This window comes from Mauremys mutica, chromosome 11 (genome assembly GCF_020497125.1).
Source record: "Mauremys mutica isolate MM-2020 ecotype Southern chromosome 11, ASM2049712v1, whole genome shotgun sequence".
NCBI classification, from domain to species: domain Eukaryota; kingdom Metazoa; phylum Chordata; order Testudines; family Geoemydidae; genus Mauremys; species Mauremys mutica.
The window spans coordinates 51,696,970-51,714,412 of NC_059082.1; the positions used below are offsets into that span (position 1 = coordinate 51,696,970).

The window sequence follows — 17,443 nt, forward strand, 5'->3', positions numbered from 1 at the left end:
GAAATGCCCAATCCTTGGGAGAAGTAGAACTGGAACTGGAGTCTTGGACCCCAGTAAGATCAAGGCACATGTGTCACAAGGAACAATCTAAGGAGCTCTGACATATGCATCTTCCCTGTTGGGCCTCCAGGAATGTGGACCATCCTGCCTTCATCAGCTAACTCTAGTGGCCTCTTGGGGTGGGAGGAAGCTGCATGCTAGCCCAGGGCCATGCTAGCCCTGGGTGAGGCCAATAGGGAGATCTGGGGTTGTTCTGTGCCAGGGACTAGGCTGCGTTTCCTCCACAAGAGTTTGTGGTAAGCTGTGTGGTTGATCCTGTGAATCTCCCTGCTAGCCCCACACATGAGCTGTCCCAAGGTCAGATAAGCTCACGGCCATACCCGCACTGCAGAGAAAGGAGGGGGAGCATGTCTAGTGCAGGAAGATGAGATTAATGTCCACCCCACCTGAGTCCCCCATTTAATATTGAATGAAATCCAAGGTCCTGGCCCTGATCCTTAGAACCCCTGATGAACTGGGGTCTCTGTACCTAAGAGACCAGCTCTTCAGTTCTGACACCCACAGCAGGGCTGCTGCAGAGGACAGAGCCCGGGGCGACACTGTGCAGGGGAGAGGGGCCCTGGGTGGTGGGACTTCATGCCAGAAGGAAACAGTTTGAGTCTGAACTCAACCGATTTGCCCCAACCATCCCCAATGACAGGGGCTGGCTTGCTGGCACAGAGGGAGAAAGGAGAGAGATTATCAACACTTTAGCAAAGGGAGAGCAGGTGGACTAAGAGCAGGGGGAAGCCAGGGCAAAGGCAGGCAGAGGGTCTGTGATGCTCAACTCTATATGGGATCTAGACAGCATGGGGAGAGGGGAACTAGAGCCATCCAGCTGGCTGGATGAACAGGGGGTGGCCGGGTGGGTGGTAGTGTGCCGTAGGTGGGCTGTGTTGGGAAGGAAGTTGTCTCAATGCAGTGAGCCTGTGATGTGGGACAGCCCTGACCACCCAAAGTCAAGCCAAAGGGAAATAGCCTGGTGCTGTAGCTGCTCAGCGCAGCATCTCCTGTGTGAGCAAGGGCTGGGGCTGGCAGCTAAGGAGTTAACCTTTCCGCATGAATCTGGAGCTATTAATACCCGCACACTGGTTTATCTGTCAGAGCGAGCTGGCTGCTCTGTCATCCAGACAAGCCCCGCAGAGCTGTGTCTCGGCAGGGCCAGAACTTTTCTTTGTGCGAGCTCGTGTGTACCCGCCAGCCCAGGCTGCTCCCCCAGCCCCGGCTCCAAACGCTGCCAAGGAGTTCCACTCCCCCATGCACACTGCTCCCCTCCCGCCCCACGGAGCTGCCGAGAGCCGTGGCTGATGCTGGCTGATGAGGAGATCGGAGGGAAGGAGAAACTTTCCCAAGGGCAGATCATGCTGAAAAGTCCAGCTGAGGCTGAGTGCTGGGCACCGAGGATCTGCCTTTGGGCACCGGCACCCTCCATGCTGGACCAGCGACAGCAGCTCCACTGATCCAGCCACAGGCTGAAATCCAGCACTGGCCCCTGGAGGTGGGTGGCCATGCTCCCACACTTCTGCCTTTGAGGAGCAGCGGGATGCTGTGGGGTCTCTGTGCTGGTGCGTCCTCCCCAAACTCCTCAGCTCAGGTTCTTCCACCTCAAGCTACAGACTGAGCCCTCCTTGTCCTTCCCCAGCTGCCTGAGGAGGGAGTCCTTCTGAGGGGACAGCCCCATCTTGTCCCGCAGTGAAAGCGCGACAGCAGTGGCCCCAAAGATGGCCATCAATGGGAGCGAGAGTACAGGGTCCCGTCTGGCTGCTGAGTGAGGACGGCGTGGGACAGGAGTCACAACGCCTGGGTGGGATTGTGCTGTCCCAGCGCGCTCCCAGTCAGACAGGCTGAGGGCACAGGATCACTTCAGAGGGCGCGGGGCAGGAGGAGCCGTGACCTCTCCGTGTCAGAAGGAGCGACGGGTAATTTGGGAGACAAAGCACACGATGACGCTTCCTGGCAACTGGTCCAGGAGACCCAGGACCTGCTGACTCTGGCTTCACTGGCCTCCGGGCAGACTGGTGAGGGGCAAGAGGATGCCAACACCTATGCGGCATGCCCGAGCCTGGAACTGCCCCCACTGTGGTGCACTGGCTGTGGGAGCAAGGAAATGGATACCTTCTGCTTCGTTTGCTTCCAGAAAGAGGAGCTACAGCCCTTGCAACTGAACAGGTCAGTTCAATACTGCCTGCTCTCCCTCCCTCCCTCCCCAGCACCCAGGGCCAGCGAGGGGCTGGGGCCTTGAGTCACTCAGAGCTTGGGCAGGGAAGGGATCCTGGGCATTCTCCGAAGGAGGGGTGTGGGCCTACATGTGGGGAAAGCCAATGGGACTGTCCAGCTGATCTAGGGAGGGGATGCGTGAGTGTCCTGGGGCAGCAAGGCCAGCTCACAGGGTGTTGCCCAGGAATGGGCTCATAAACCTCACTTTGTCAAAAGTTTCTCTCAAGCAAGTGCCCCATCTTCCCTCAGGATGTGGCTTCGAGCAGCTGGGACCTGGGCATCTTTCCAGCTGGAACAGGGGAACCTGCAGCATACGGGAGAGAAGGGAGAGGTGTGTATGTGTACACACATGTCTGTGCGAGGGCATGTCGGCGTGCATGTGTGTGAACATCTCTGTGTGTGTGCACATCCAGGCTGTTTGTACAGAACTGCCTGGGTGGGTGTGTCTCTCTCTGGGTGTGCCCTTCCCAGGCTGTCTGGGGGTGCACATGTGTACATCTGGGGAGCACTCATGTTAAGGCATGCGGGAGTGTGTTTGTGGACAGGTACATCTCTGTCTCAGTGCCCGTGTGTCTATCTATGCATCTCCTTGCCATGCATAGGGTCAGATGTTGGAACAGGAGCCCAGCTCTGGGTGTGGCAAACTATGCTGGTCCTATGTGGAATTTATCTAATGCAGTGAGTGTCACCTTTCCTGTGCGTGTCAATGCCTTCCCGAGGCTGGGACAGTGATCCCTGTTCAGGGCCTGATCCTGGGGCATCCCTGGCAAAGTGGCACCTGGGTATTCAGAGGGCCTGAGCCAACACCTTCCTCAACCCAGGACTGTATCAGCTTCTCCTCCTGCCATTCGCAGTGCCCAGGCACACAGACCTGAAACCCGGGGAAGGGCTCTGACCTCTGGCCAGCCCCTTCTCCTCCATGCAGGTCCCAGCAGTCTCGCATGGAACCTTTGCAGGGGTGACTGTGCCTGCTTGTTGATTAGACCCAACCCGGTGTTCCCCCAGCCTCACCCTTCCTCCACACTGAAGCCTACAGTCACTTGCCACCCTCTTTGGGATGTGCCTTTTCCCTGGGGGCAACTCCTGCAAAGCAGTGTCCACTGGGCTGTGCCACGCAGCTCTGCTCCTCTGCGATGCAGCCTGGCTTCAGCACTGCCCCCTCTGCCAGCGATGCAGATGGCATTGTCTGCTCAGCTCTCCAGCCTGCCACGGCTGTCGTGGAAGGTCCTGGCCTCAGACGGGGCCGGGAGGGTTACTGAGGGAATGACTAGGTCTGTGGTGCCGGCTTGCTGACATTGCAGAAGTCAGGATGTGTTTCCCAGGGTACTGTGGATGCATGTTATCTGCCAGGCTAAGTGTATTCCAGACAGCTCCAGCCTTGGCTTCTCCAGGCGTGGTGGTTGCTCACTGTGGATTTACCTGGTGGCAGGTGCAGCTTGGTAGGAGATGGGTGAAATGCAGCCTCCTCCAGGCTGGGATGCAGCAGCAGCTGTTTCACAGAGCACAGCCAGCTAGGACAGGAAGTGAAGAGACCATAATCATTTGCACCAGGCTTTTAGGGAGGCAGAGTGTAATCAGTCCTAATTAGATCTGGGCCAGGTTAACCCTCTCTTCCCTTGTGAAAAGCACCACGCGACCCTTAACCACTGCATGTGACTGAGGGTGGAGTTTCCCATCTTACCCATAGAGCCCCATAGGTATTGGACAAGTACTGATTCAGGGGCAGGAATCCGCAACCCTTCTGATTTCCCTAGATGTTCCTCCGAGGTCTCCCATCTATGGGCTGAGCAGGCCCTGACCTCCGTAGCAGGGGAGAGGGGCAGAGAGCCCAGCTCAAGGTGGCGAAGATAAAGCACCAAGCAGCAGAATGGAAACAAAGCTGGATTATGGATAGCAATTAGCATCCTGCCTCTGCAGGGGGTTGGTGTCAGGACCTCTGTTCCATGCCTGCGCGCGCTGTGCTCCAGCAGGCCCCACTCTGTGTGCAAGGGGTCCCTCTGTGTGCTAGGGAGTGGGGATCCTTCAGCGCACACAGCTGGACCCGAGAGTATAACCTGGCCCATGTCAATACTGCCATGGGAAATTCCCCAGCCCAGGAAACAGCGCCCCCTACAGGCAGGGCCCCAGGATTCATGCCAGACTGGAGGAGCAGGGCAGGGCAGCCCAGGGAGAGGGCTGCTCCTGGCCAGACAGTGCTCAGGGGCCAGAGGGAAGCAGGGCTAGCTGGCACTGTACTGCTCTGTGGCTGGGAGGAGGAATAAGGTCCTGCCAGATCCATTGCCTACTCGTGTCATCAGGGCTTATAGGTCACTTGCCCATCAGGCCTTGTGCTGTGGGGCCCAATCAGCAGGCGACAGAGATGTTGGGCACAGAGGTGTTATCCTGCGGGTGCCACTGCATGTTCACAGGTGGCCTCTAATTACCGAGGCACCAATTTTCAGTGCCTATGCGAGATCCCTGGTTTTCAGAGGTACTGAGTGCCCCACAGTGCATATTGACTTCAGTGTGGGACCTGGAAGCTCAGGCCCTGGCCCCAGCCCCTCAGGCCCTGGGCACCCAGCATGCACAAGGCTGAGCCATCAGAAAGACTGCACAGCCCCTGATGGAGCCAGCACCCCCTGCCCCCCGGCACAGGTACATAGCAAAGCTACAGCAAATGGAGTAACCCCTCTCCCCGGGCAGCTCCGGGCCCCACCCAGCTTCTCCACAGGGTGCATGCTGGGCCCACTGCTCAGGATCTGGAGTGGACTGGCCACAGCTTTGGGGGGAAGTCTGGAGTGAATTAGCTGTAGATTGTATCCCCTCTGCTCCTCCCCCTCACCCGCTGCTCCCCCCCGGACAGAGACTGCACTGCTGGATGATGGCTGCTGTTCATTGTCATTGTCAGATTCCAGCAGTGCCCAGGGCTTCAGCTGAGATCAGGGCCGCACTGTGTTTGGGGCTGCGATAGAGTCCTTGCCCTGCCCTTACAATCTCAACAGACAAACCAAACGGAGGGGGCAGAAAGGAGGGGCTGTTTTTCCCATTTCACGCTGGGGACCTGTGGCCCTGAGAGACTGGGGCTGTGCTTCTCTCCAGCCAACGGAATGCCATTAACCTCCCCAGAGCTTCTCCCAATCTACGCCAGTGAGACTGAGTCCTAAGTGACGTGGCCAAGGTCAGGCAAGAAGTCTGGCCCCTGATCCCCCGAGTCCTGGCTTCCCCACCAGCGCCAGCTGTCCCATTCCCCACTCCTGAGCTGCATCCCCTCCAAAGCACTACCCTGGATCCTTCCCCTCCCTAGGGTTACCTTCCCCTCCCCTGCCAAGGGTCACCGCCCACAGCTTTCCCTTTCCATCTCCAGTTGCTTTGCCACCCCATGGGGCATAGTCTGATCCCCTGCCCACATTGCAATCAGAGGAGTTACTCTGGGCTGATTCCCGTGGCAATGAGATCAGAATCGGGCCCCATTCATGTTAAGGAGGTGATAAATGGGGAGTGGAGGGGCGGAAGGTAAGCGCACACCTGGCTTTCTGGCCAGAACCTGGTTCTGCTCTCTTTGACACTGCTGTTAACCCAGAATGAGTGAGGCTGCTCCAGACAGACCTGAGGTAGGTGTGTGGTGAACTCCCATGCAGGGGCAGCTCCAGGCCTCAGCACGCCAAGCGCGTGCTTGGGGCGGCATGCTGCGGGGGGCGCTCTGCCGGTCGCTGGGAGGGCGGCAGGCAGGCTGCCTTTGGCGGCATGCCTGCGGAGGGTCCGCTGGTCCTGCGGGACCGGCGTCCGGCAGAGCGCCCCCCGTGGCGTGCCGCCATGCTTGGGGCAGCGAAATGTCTAGAGCCACCCCTGCTCCCATGGCTTCCTGGCCTTGCAGAGAGCTAGTCACAGGCTAGGGGGTGAGGGTGGGGGCTCCCTGTGAGCAGGCCCTGGGCTTGGGGGTGTCCCTTTCCCGGAGGCTCTGGCACTCCCCTCCCTTGTACTTTCCACTCTGCTGCTTTGGGAATTGTTTCCCCCCACCCAACTGGCAGCCAAGCCACGTGTCCCAGCTTCCCAGCCCCCAAATTAGTGAACCAGATGGCGGGGATGCAAGGTGCGAACGCAGGCATATGCCTTCCCCAAGCTGCTCCTCCCAGGCAGCAGGACTCACTGGCTGCCAGGAGCTGAGCAGGACCAGGTGTATGTGGGGTGGGGGCATCCTTCCCTCCCCCCGCCATGGGAGATGGCCTACAGCCTGCCATTTCCCTTTAACTCCCCGGCCCCAGCATACCTGCTCCTCCCCAGGGGACAGTCACTGAACCAAGGGCTCACTTCTACCGGGGGAGGGAGGAAGATATGTGCAGCTCCAGTCTTTCTGAGTCCTTCATGTGACATTGGCCCCTCTCCAGTCTGCATCGGGTGGGGGGCTGCATCTCTTTATTTTCATCACTTTGCTGCTCCATTCCCTCAGACTCTTGGCTGTCATTTCCCCACAACATGCCTCCCCCCACCAGAAGGAGACTTTGTGCCCATAATGTTGGGGAGCTATTGGCACTGGCAGGCATCAGCACTTTCCCTCACCCACACCCCGCTCTGCCAGTGCCCCTCAATCCTGACCCACAGCCCTGGCTACTCCAGGCCTGCCCTCCCCACCCTCCACTCCGCCAATGCTCCTCACTCCTGAGCTGCAGCCCCCTGCCTATCAACCCAGCACCTTTCACCACCATGACAAGCCCTGGGCCTGGGAGATTTGAGTCTGGGAGAGCATCGCTGCATGCCAGTAATACATCTCGTGCTGGTCACTTGGCTCCGGTGCTGGGGCTCAATGGGGCTAAGCTGAGGGCGGCCAGCTCCCTGCCAGCCCATGCAGGAAAGGGCACAGCAGTGGCAGGGCTGAATCTGGGCTGTTTGCTTGTTTCTGATGAGACGCCAGGAGAAATGCTGAGCTCTGCGATGCAGGCGAGTGGAAGTGGGTCTTCACCCACGAAAGCTCATGCTGCAAAACGTCTGTTAGTCTATAAGGTGCCACAGGATTCTTTGCTGCTGGAAGGGTCATGCGCTCTCCGCTGCAGCCTGGGGTCCAGCGTCTTTGCTCCAGCAGGCAACTGCAGCCATCTTCATGCTGCTCGCCCTGGCCCATCCGCTGGGTGCCAAGAGCTGTTGGCGAGTTTCTGCAAGCTCCCCAAGGGCACCACTGTCAAGGGATTTGTTGGGCTCTTTAGACAGCAGGGGATGTAAAGAAATGTCTGCCCTTCTCCAGAGGCTCCATGCTGAGATGCTCAGCCCTGCCTGGACATTCACACTCAGGCGCCGGCTACAACCAGCCGGCTGCAACATTGGAAAAGGGTCAGCTAGGCAGAATAATGGTGCTTGGTCCCACTTCCCCCTAATGGTGATGGAGCATCACTGCAGGCAGTGTGCTCAGGGGAAGATCTAGGCAGTTCAGCAGGGTCCCTTGGCAGGGGGCATGGGTGTGGTTCAGCTACACAGAGGGGTGTGCGTGTGTGGAGCGGGAGGGACAGAGCTGTGCAAAACCAGACATAGCCGGGCTGGGAAATCTTTCCATCCCCACTACCAGCACAGGGAGGATGTGTGGGGCACACAGGGGCCTGTGGAATGGCCCTGCCTCTGGCTTGAGATAGATTCTTCCCCTCCCCTGGCCTGGCTACTCAGAGCAGGCCAAGGCTCCAGGCTTGGAGCCCAGCGTTGTAGGCCATGAGGCATGCACAGAGGAATCGGGCCATGGGACGGGTCTGGTGAGGCGTCGGTCCCTAGCAGGCAGCGAGGAACCGCCGGCTGAGCTGAGCTGTGCTTAGCTATTTTCAGGCGTATCTCAGAGTCTCAGCAGCCAGCGCTTCTCACCACCTCAGCTGCCACAACGCCACACTCAGCAGAACAGGCGCCGCTTCCCTCAAGGTCACGAGGCCTAAAATTAGACTTGCCAGCTGCTCATTGGTACATGAGCCTGCCTGCCTGCAGCCCCATCCCCTCTGCTCCGATCATGCGAGCCGGGTGTGTGCTTGGGGGGAGTGATGTACAGGCCTCCATGCCCGCCAGGGCTCTGGTGGCATAGGAAGGCGGTGTGTCTACCATGCCTGCTCCATGTGTGCCAGGGCCAGCAGACCGTAAGGCTCCCTGGGGTTGGGTTAGGGTGACCAGACGTTAAGGGGAAAATATCAGGACTGCCACAGGGAGGGCATTTTTTTTTACACTCACCCGTCCGGGAGTTCGGCGGCAATGTGGCGGAGATCCCTTCAGTCGTGGATGGTCTTTGGTGGTATTTCAGTGGCGGGTGCTTCTGTCTTTGGTGGCAAGATTTATTACCCGCTGCTGAAATACCGCCAAAGACTGTTCACGACTGAAGGACTCTCCGCCAAATTGCCACTGAAGATCAGGAAACAAAATCTCGGGACAAATGGCGTCCCGACCGTACTTTGGTCGGGATGCGGGACAAACTCCTCAAAATCAGGACAGATGTCTGGTCACCCTGCGGAGGAGGCTTTCATTCTTGGGGAGGTATGTGTGAAATTAATCACAATCAAGGGGCTTTTGAAAATCCCCATGGCTGCCCCTTTCACCAAGGAGTCCTGAGCATCTCTCAGCCTTTCATCAATCTTCCTCCCATGCATGTGTTCAGTGTAGCTGGGCAAGATCCTGGCCCCCCACTAAGGCTCCTGTATGAAAAGATCTAGAATGCCCTCCAGAGAATTCCTACAGGACAGAGAAAATATAGGCATCCCTATGTCATCTATCAATCCATCCATCCCCACTGCTCATCCCATCGGGTAGGTGGAAGGGCAGGGCCAGGGCGTGTTGGGGACTGGTTGGAGAAGGCAGCTGCCATTCTCTAGCGCAGCCTCCAGGCTGCTCTAACTTGCATCCAGCCAACAGAGCAGCCCAGAATTAGGGAGGCATAAAGGTGACACACAGCCCTCCCCTGTCCCACACCTGCTGTGATGTACAACACAGGATCTGGCCCTTGCACCCTAGAGGCACAGACAGGGGAATGGGACCCGCCTGAGCTCACATAGCAGGTCAGGGGCTGAGCCAGGAATAGAACCCAGGCATCCTGTCTTCCAGCTACTACGGCGATGAGTGCAGTATAAGAACCTGCACAGAACAGTCCCCTGCAGTATCCACCAGACCAAGCTGTTAGGGCTAGGGGTGCCCAGGGCCTCTTGCCCTTGCATGCCCACTATCCTTTAGCACTCCATGCGCTATCAGCACACAATAATCTTGCCTAGACACTGAGAGCTTAGTGGCTTCTTTGAGGTAAAGGGCACAGGTGCCAGCTTGCCCAATAGTGGTAGGCCCATCACACCTTAAGCAGGAAGCCCCTATCCTGTTCTCTGTATCCCAGCGTCCTGCTCAGTCAACTTGCCAAGTGATCCAGTATGCCAGCCCTCCCCGCTCAGCCAACAGCTGCCTTCCAAAACAGCCCCCATCTTCCTCTGCGCACCCCCTGGTTTCACTGCAAGGAGGGCCTTGTGCCCATCCCATATGATCCTTTGACCCTGCAGACCTGGGTATTTTCCCAAGATTGGCCGAGCTGTAAGTGGCTCACTGCACACTCCTTGCACCTAGCATCCTCCCTAGGCCCCTGGGAGAGTGGCAAGTCCTCTCAGGGAAGTTTCAGCTTCTTTGAAGCAGGTGAAGATGGAAGAGGCTGGGAGAACAGAGCAGCTGAGCATGGAGTCAGCAAGCCTGGGCTGGCTGCCTTCCCAGAATGTAATGACTGATTATTCCAGGTTGGCACTGGGACCACCTCCCATACCTGGCAATGCTTTAAAATTCAACAGGCAGATGGAAGGGAAGAAGGGAGCAGCCAAGCCAGGCAGCGTTCGAACAGTGCAGGCTGAATGGGAAAGCAGGGCAGTCAGTCCCAGGCTGGGAGACCAGCCTCCCCCAGGTCACATCCAGACAGGACCTGACTTTCCTCTGAGGGTCTCCATATGCTTTAGGCACTTACTCCTTTAGCCTTCTGCAAGCAGGGCCGCCCACAGGCTGAGTGGGGGGGGCAAGTGGGGCAATTTGCCCCAGGCCTCGAGCCCTGCAGGGGCCCTGAGAGCCCTGGCCCAGCAGCGGTCCAGGTCTTCAGCCGGCATTTCGGTGGCGGGGGGGGCCCTTCAGTGCTGCTGAAGACGTGGAGCGACTGAAGGGCCCCCCACCGCCGAAATGCCACCGAAGACCCAGACCGCCACCAGGTGAGTACAAGCGCCACAGCTCCCCCACTTTGCTCCAGGCCCCCTGAATCCTCTTGGCGGCCCTGTCTGCAAGGAGAGTTGGTGTCGTTATCCCCAGAGTACAGATGGGGAAACTGAGGCACCGAGCAGAGCCAAGAATTCAGAGTTCCCTGCTCTACCCAGTAAACCACACCCAGTGAAGGGCCCAATTCCGAACTGCAGTACAGCTGCACTCAATGTGGCTTAGGAACCGTAGGGTCCTTCCTTTGTGACTCTGGATTCTGGGGCTACATGGAGATCAGTCTGGTTCCTGGCATTAGTCAGATCAGCCTCAGGATCACACCCCTTGCTGTTACCCCAGCTCTAGGCCACCTGGAGATTACCCAGTGGCTGGTTAAGCTGGGTTTCAGGCGTCTTTGCACTAGGGTTACCAGATGTCCTGATAAAATTGGGACTGTCCCGATATTTAACTCTGTCCCATGTCCCGACCGATGTAGGATCAGGACACCATTTGTCCTGATATTGTAGGGTTGCTTGCCAGGCGTCCAGTTGGTGAAGGGCTGACAGGCTTCCTACCCGGCTTGGCGCAGCTCCCCAGAAGTGTTAACAGATCCCTCTGGGTCCTAGGCACAGGGACAGCGAGGGGGGCTCTGCGTGCTGCCCCTGCCGTGAGCACCTGCTCCGCAGCTCCCATTGGCAAGGAACTGTGGCCAAAGGGAGCTGCAGGGGCGGTGCCCACCTGGCTGTACCTCCACCTAGGACCCAGAGGGAGCTGTCACCACTTCTAGGGAGCCACCTGAGGTAAGCCTCACCCGGAGCCCACCCCATCTCTCACTCCCCAAAGCCCAGCCCTGAGCCCCCTGCCACACACAGACTCCCTTCCGGAGTCAGCACCCCAAACTCCCTGCTGCACCCAACCCCCTATCCCAGCCCTGAGACCCCCCCCTTTCAGAAGGGGCCAGAGCCGGGGCCGTGCGTCCCCAACCAATCCGTGGCTTGTGGTGGGGGCCAAAGCTCAGGCCATGCACCCCAAACCGACCCACAACTTGTGGCGGGCGGCTTGCGGTGGGACTGCAGCTGGGGGCTGCAGCCGGGGCCCTGCACCCCGGATTTACCTGCAGCTTGTGGTGGGGGCCAGAGCCTGGGCTGTGCACCCCAAACCCACAGCTTCCTAGGACTGTGCACCTTCCCGGACTTCAGTGCGGGCTGTGAGCCTGTGGCTGCCCCCCTCACCCCCATGTGTCCTGATATTTTATTCTTGCAGTCTGGTCACCCTAGTCATTACAGACAGCGCCAGCTGTGTGTTGAGCGATGCCCTGCTCTGCGTGCCAGCCCCACCCCTGCTCTTCCTGGGTACTGTTTGCTGTTGGGCTTGCTCCTTTGTGTGTCTTCCTCCTGAGCATTAACAGGGACGGGAGGACCCTGTGAACAGAGCTCTTGTGGGGGTCTGTATCCATGCCCTTCTCTCTAGTCCCCACCTGCAGTCCAGACTCCCTGGGAAGCAGTGTTATTGACTGGGTGTTGTTTACTCCCCAGCTCGCTCCGTCCCCAGTGCTATTAAGGATGCTCAGAGCCCCTGTTATCGATAGGCATCTTGGAGCAGCCCAGCTCTGCGGTCGGCCCCATTAGCTCTGTTTGCTTTTGACAGCGTGGTAATTATGAGTCTCTTCCTCGCCCCCTTCCCCGCTGCATTATTTACAGCTGTCGCGGTGCCGTTGGGCTGGGTGCGTGTGCTCACCCAGCATCGCCTCGTCTCCTGGGAGATTTCTGCCTTATTTATAAAAACAACAACAGAACCTTGGCGCTTCGACTGTACCTTATTTACAGCCGGCCTCATGTTCCACCCACGTGTCGTTCGCCAGCCCCGGGCTTCGATCTGCTGCAGCCAGTCCCTCCTTCCGCTACCCTGCCAAGACCCCACTGCAGGACTCAGCCCAGCTCAGGAAGCTGGGGGATTCGTTCCTTTAGTGTAAATCCTATTTTTGGCGCCTTGATCGCCGTGAGTCACCTTGCCCAGGAATAAACACCCAGGTGGCTGTTTGCGTAGGACAGGGGACAGTATCACTCTAGAAGGAGGCAGGTGCTTCCTAAGCAAGGGCTGATTATAGAGACATGTGGATCCCAGCACCCTTGTGTGATCTGGGGCTGAGCATTGTGGTTCAGGCCTGCCTCTGATCCTTGCTGCACCTAGGGTTGCCAATCCTCCAGGATTGGCCTGGAGTCTCCTGGAATTGGCAGAGATCTCCCGGTGACTATTGAAAGCAAGCTGGGAGATTTTAATAGGATATTTTAAGAAAATGACATTACGTCATGTTGGAAAAAAATCTCTCGGAATAGCTTCCTTCAGAGTTAGCAACTCTAGCTGCATCCTGGGCCAGGCCTGGGCCAGACACTCTTACCTGGATGGCTGCTGCCCCTTGGACTCAGATTATATGGTAAACTGACCAGCTTGGATGCTGTGAGCCTGGGGAGGAGAGGACAGCCTGCTTCCATGGAGCTGTGATAGCTAACATGGCCTGTGCTCTGAAGGGCTTAGGAGCCCAGGATCTTCCCCATAGGGACGGGCTGGCCTGAATTATTGTGCTCAGCGAATGTCGCCTGTTGGCTCCTATCTTTCGTTTCTCTTTTCCCACGCTCTCTCACTCAGAGGCACCAACTCCATGGGTGCTCTGGGGCTGGAGCACCCATGGAAAAAAAAAGTGGGTGTTCAGCACCCAGCAGCAGCCAGCTCCTCCACAGTGCTTCCCTTCCGCTGGCAGCCCCACCCATCAATTCCTCCCCCTCAGTGCCTCCCTTCCCCCGGCAGCGCCGCTGATCAGCTCCTCTCCCTCCCTACCACCCACTGTCATCAGCTATGCAGTGTCATGCAGGAGGCGCTGGGAGGGAGGAGCAGGGACGGAGAGGTGGAGTGGGGGCAGGGCCTGGGGCAGAGCAGGGAGTCGGGAAGAGAGGTCAAGCACCCTGCAGGATCTGAGTAAGTCAGCACCTATGCTGTCACTCCTGGTGCCTTTCTAGAGGCCTCATGCGGTTCATTTCCCCTACATGTTTAATTCCAGTTAAACGCAGGCGACAGGCAGCTCTTCAGCCTCGCGGCCTCAAATTATTCATAGCATAGGCTGCCTCAACACGAGCTGCCACTCTGCCATGCCTTGGGCCTTCCATTTCCAAGGCCAGTCGCTGCTGTGGCCCTTCCTTGTGGAGACTGCTAGCAAGGGGGCTAACGGTGCGACCTCTGACCTGGACATGGGTCCCCCAAGCCCTGGAGTAAAGCCACCACCAAGGCCAGGATCAGCTGTTGGCTGTAAATGGACTTCAGCTGCTACTGGCCTGGGCCGGAGTTGTACTAGTTGTCCTTTACACTCCCTCTTATTTAACCCCCCTTTAGCCCATTACCATCCTGGCCCCATCACTGGGGACTTGACCGCGTTTAATGGAGCTGAAGTGGATCCACTTTTGGCTCCTTCCCCATGCTCGTCCCCCAGCGGCATCTATGCTGCCATCCCAGCTCTGCAGCCATGCTGCAGCCTTTAGTTAAGTTCTTTCCACAGAGCGGCCGGAGAGATTAAGTTTGAAGAGAACCCAGGTTGCCACTGTGATGCCTGGTGAAATGGAGGGCAACAAGGCTCCAGTCCAGGGATTATCTGTGCGTTGGGTTGCTCCCGACAGCATATTCCCCGGGGCTTTGTCCTGCACAGGATAAGTGTCCTACACACTGATGGTTCTGCGGTTAACGGATCTCACTGGCAGGTGAAGGTGCTGCTGCAGTCGGATCCATAGAATCTCTATTGGGATCAGGCCAAGATCCCCACAGGAACAGCCCAGGCACTGAAGGTATTTCTCTCCTCTCCTTGCTCTTTACAGTGTCGCTCTCATGTGAGATAATCCCCTATCTGGGGATTACAGGTGTCTAGGCTGGCCCAAGGTGGAGATTAGCTCCACACAGGCCACTGCTGCCTGTCATGCCTGGATGTTCAATGAGATGCAAGCGCACACGCCTTGTCCTGCCACCATCGCAGGTGGGCTTGGCTGTCTACCCAGCAGGCATGGGAGACTGCATTTCCAGTCCTAGCAGAAGGTTTAGGGGAGGGCATCCCCTCTGTTTAGTCCTGGCTCCTCCCTGTAAAGGGATGGTGATCATGTTTCCAAGGCCAGCTGCAAGGAAGCCCTCAGGGAATGGGGATGGATGGCCTTGCAGCTAAGGGTGCAAGAAGTCACTGAGTGACCGACCCTCTCTATGCAGTGGGGCTATTCCTATGGCCTGACCATGGGTGATCCAGCAGCTGACACAATAGGCTACAAATCAGGAAGAGCAGGTTCTAGGCCCCACTCTGCCACTGAGTGGCCTTGGGCCTATCACTTCATGCTCTGTGCTTCGGTTTGCTCACTGGCGGAAGCGGGATTGATTATACCCCTCTGCCCTTGAGCTCCTCTGCCAATAAGTGCTACATGGGTGTTCGTTAGTGCGTCTGTCCCTTTAAGTAGCCAAGGCCAAGCCAGGCTCTGATTGAGCCCCATATGCAGCAAGGGGAATAGAAGCCCAAGACATCATTACACATGATTAGAATGTGTAGATGGCCTGCTGTTTGCTCAGTGCTGTCCAGGACACAGACACACAAGCTTTCTGCCCTGGACAGCTGAACACACCAAGCCCTGGGCACGGAGCGGTTAGAGAGCAGTGGATTTTGTTTTGACTAGAATAGATGTTGCAGAAGCAGGGTGAAAGGTGGCACTAGGCATGCTGAGTTAGGGGGGCCCACAGCCAGGAATGGGACAGGATGGGGGCTGGTGAGCCATGCAGTGTAGTAAGCAACCTGTTCCAGGCCAGACCCCAGCTGTGTGGGGTAATTACTGTGAGCAGTGATGAGCTGCCAAAATTTTAACTGGTTCCCTATAAAAAGTTCTGATTTAAGGGGGGGAGCGGAGGAGGGGCCAGGGCAGGCGGAGACATACTTGTGGGGTCAGAGGCCCCTGCAGGGCCTGGGGCAAATTGCCCCATTTGCCCCCCCAGCAGCCCTAGAGCTTGCAGCCCCCTCCCCCCTTACCTTGCCGGCAGCTCAAAGCAACTCCAGAGCTCAGCTGAGCTGCCCATGCTGCAGCTGGGGGTAAGCGGGGGAAGGGCCAGGGGAGCCTCAGTCTCCCCAGCTGGGAATCCTGGGAGCAACAGGATGGTCCGGCCCAAGGACTGGAGTTCTTTGCTCACCCCCTGGCCCTTTAACAACCAGTTCTCCACGGAGGTCTAATTTTAGCAACTGGTTCTTGGGAACCTGCTCCAGCTCACCACTGACTGTGAGAACCACAAGGTCTGTCTGTGTCCTGCAGCACCAGTAACAAATCCTCATTAGTCACCCCAGAGAAGTCCTGTCTCTTCTCCCCCACCAGGGGGCACTGGTGGAGCTAAGGAAATGAGCTGGGAGTTTGAACAAAGGGGATTGGCAGAGTCCTTGGGTGAGAGGCTTGAAAGGAGGGGAAGACACTAGTACAGGGATGTAGCCCAAGCAGCAGCAGCTGGATCTGGCAGAGAGCGGAGGCACTCCCTCCACTCTGGGCCCTGCAGCTGGGAAGGTGCAAGTGCCTGGCTATTTCTGTGCTGTGAAGTGATGCTTGCCACCTCTTGTTGAAATAAAGCACCACTTGTTAATGGGGCTTGAAACTAAGTTAAGCAGCTGTTTTCTCAGATCCTGTAACAGAGCCTCCAGGACCAGGTGACTCACCATCTGCAGTGCCTGCTCACAGCTCCACTCACATTCCAAGAATAGCTGGGGATTCCTGTTAAGCACTAAAACAGTTAACAGGGCTACCAGCATGAGGCCTCAGGGTGAACACCCCATTGGGCTGAACAGGAACAGCTCAGAGCTATTGTTTCAGGCTGCCTGCAGACTCAGGTCTAGTCTACAATGACAAATTATGACAGCATAGCTACATCAGCCAGGGGTGGAAACCGCCCCCCCCCCCAATTTCAGCCTGACCCCCAGCTTAGGCACAGCTATGGCAATGGAAGAATGCTTCTGTTGAATTAGCTATTGTTGCTCAGGGAGGTTCCTACCCCACAGGATAGCCCTTCTGTTAGTGCAGGCTCCATCTACACTCCAGTGCTATGCAGGAAGAGCCTCCCTAGTGTAGCCACAGCCTCAGACAGGCAGAGCTGCAGGAGGCCAGCAATGGGACACCACCCTCACACCCACAACGTGGTGACCCTGAAGTTGCATTTTCCCAATCTCCCTCAGTGACTTATTCAGACCCAAGTACTTCAAGTGGAGACCCCCTTTTGTGGGATTCTGATTTATGAACTCCCAGAGTCTAAGCACTTCTTCTTCAGACCCGCAAGTCCCAGCCCCTCCAGAGTCCACATCAGGGTTCAGTTCAGCTTCCTCTCCCACATTCAGCAGCTCCTCAGGGCAGCACGGTGTGCACCAGACAGGCAAGTCCCAGTGGCTGGGGTAGTCTGTCTCTCAAGGAGCACCCTCCCTTAGTTGAGCTATGGCAGCTTTTTATCAAGCCCAGGTGCTCATTAGTCAATTAGCTGCCAAGCAGACACCTAGGCAGTCAATTACTACAGGTAGGCCAAGATGGGCTTGTTCTCTCTCATCACCCCACGGCAGAGTCATATTTGGAACCAGCCAGTCCTGGCACAGTCTGACCCAAGAGCCTCTGTCACATGAAGTGGGGGAGCCTTCCATGTGCAGAGCTCTGACCGCAGGACTGGGTCACAGTGGGTCATTCCGGTGCCACAAACTGCAACCCCATATGCCCGTGAACCCCCTTCCTTCCCTGCCTGCCCATCTCCTGTAGGACAGACCATCACAGAGGGTTAAGCCCCTTGGTCCAAGGCTAACTAGCAGATGGAGGGTTGTGGGCACACAGATCTCACCCCTCCTTCAGAGCTCTGGGGAGCCCATGGACATCTGATTAGGGGTAAGGCCCCACCCTTTGCCCTGGGAACCCCTCCATGACTCCTCTGGGACTGGGATGAACTAGGACCCATGCATATGCCTGTGGGGATTGCCAGAGCCTTTAACCTGAGCTGGGAGGCAGGAATGCTGAGATCCTCC

At 57.4% G+C, this 17,443-nt stretch overlaps 1 protein-coding gene across 2 annotated transcripts in view; it reads left to right on the forward strand.

Moving 5' to 3' along the window:
- Positions 1-1,187: 1,187 nt before the first annotated feature.
- SBK1 (SH3 domain binding kinase 1) overlaps positions 1,188-17,443 on the forward strand; it is a 79,621-nt gene continuing 63,365 nt past the window's right edge. The window contains exons 1-2 of one of the 2 annotated variants that reach the window (XM_044980975.1): positions 1,188-2,208; positions 2,506-2,587. Coding sequence is in view for 1 of the 2 variants with exons in the window: in XM_044980973.1 (XP_044836908.1) it covers positions 2,147-2,208 (62 nt within the window). In the remaining variant the exon portion in view is untranslated. The remainder of the gene's footprint in view (positions 2,209-2,505; positions 2,588-17,443) is intronic. The other variant, XM_044980973.1, reaches the window with a different exon arrangement.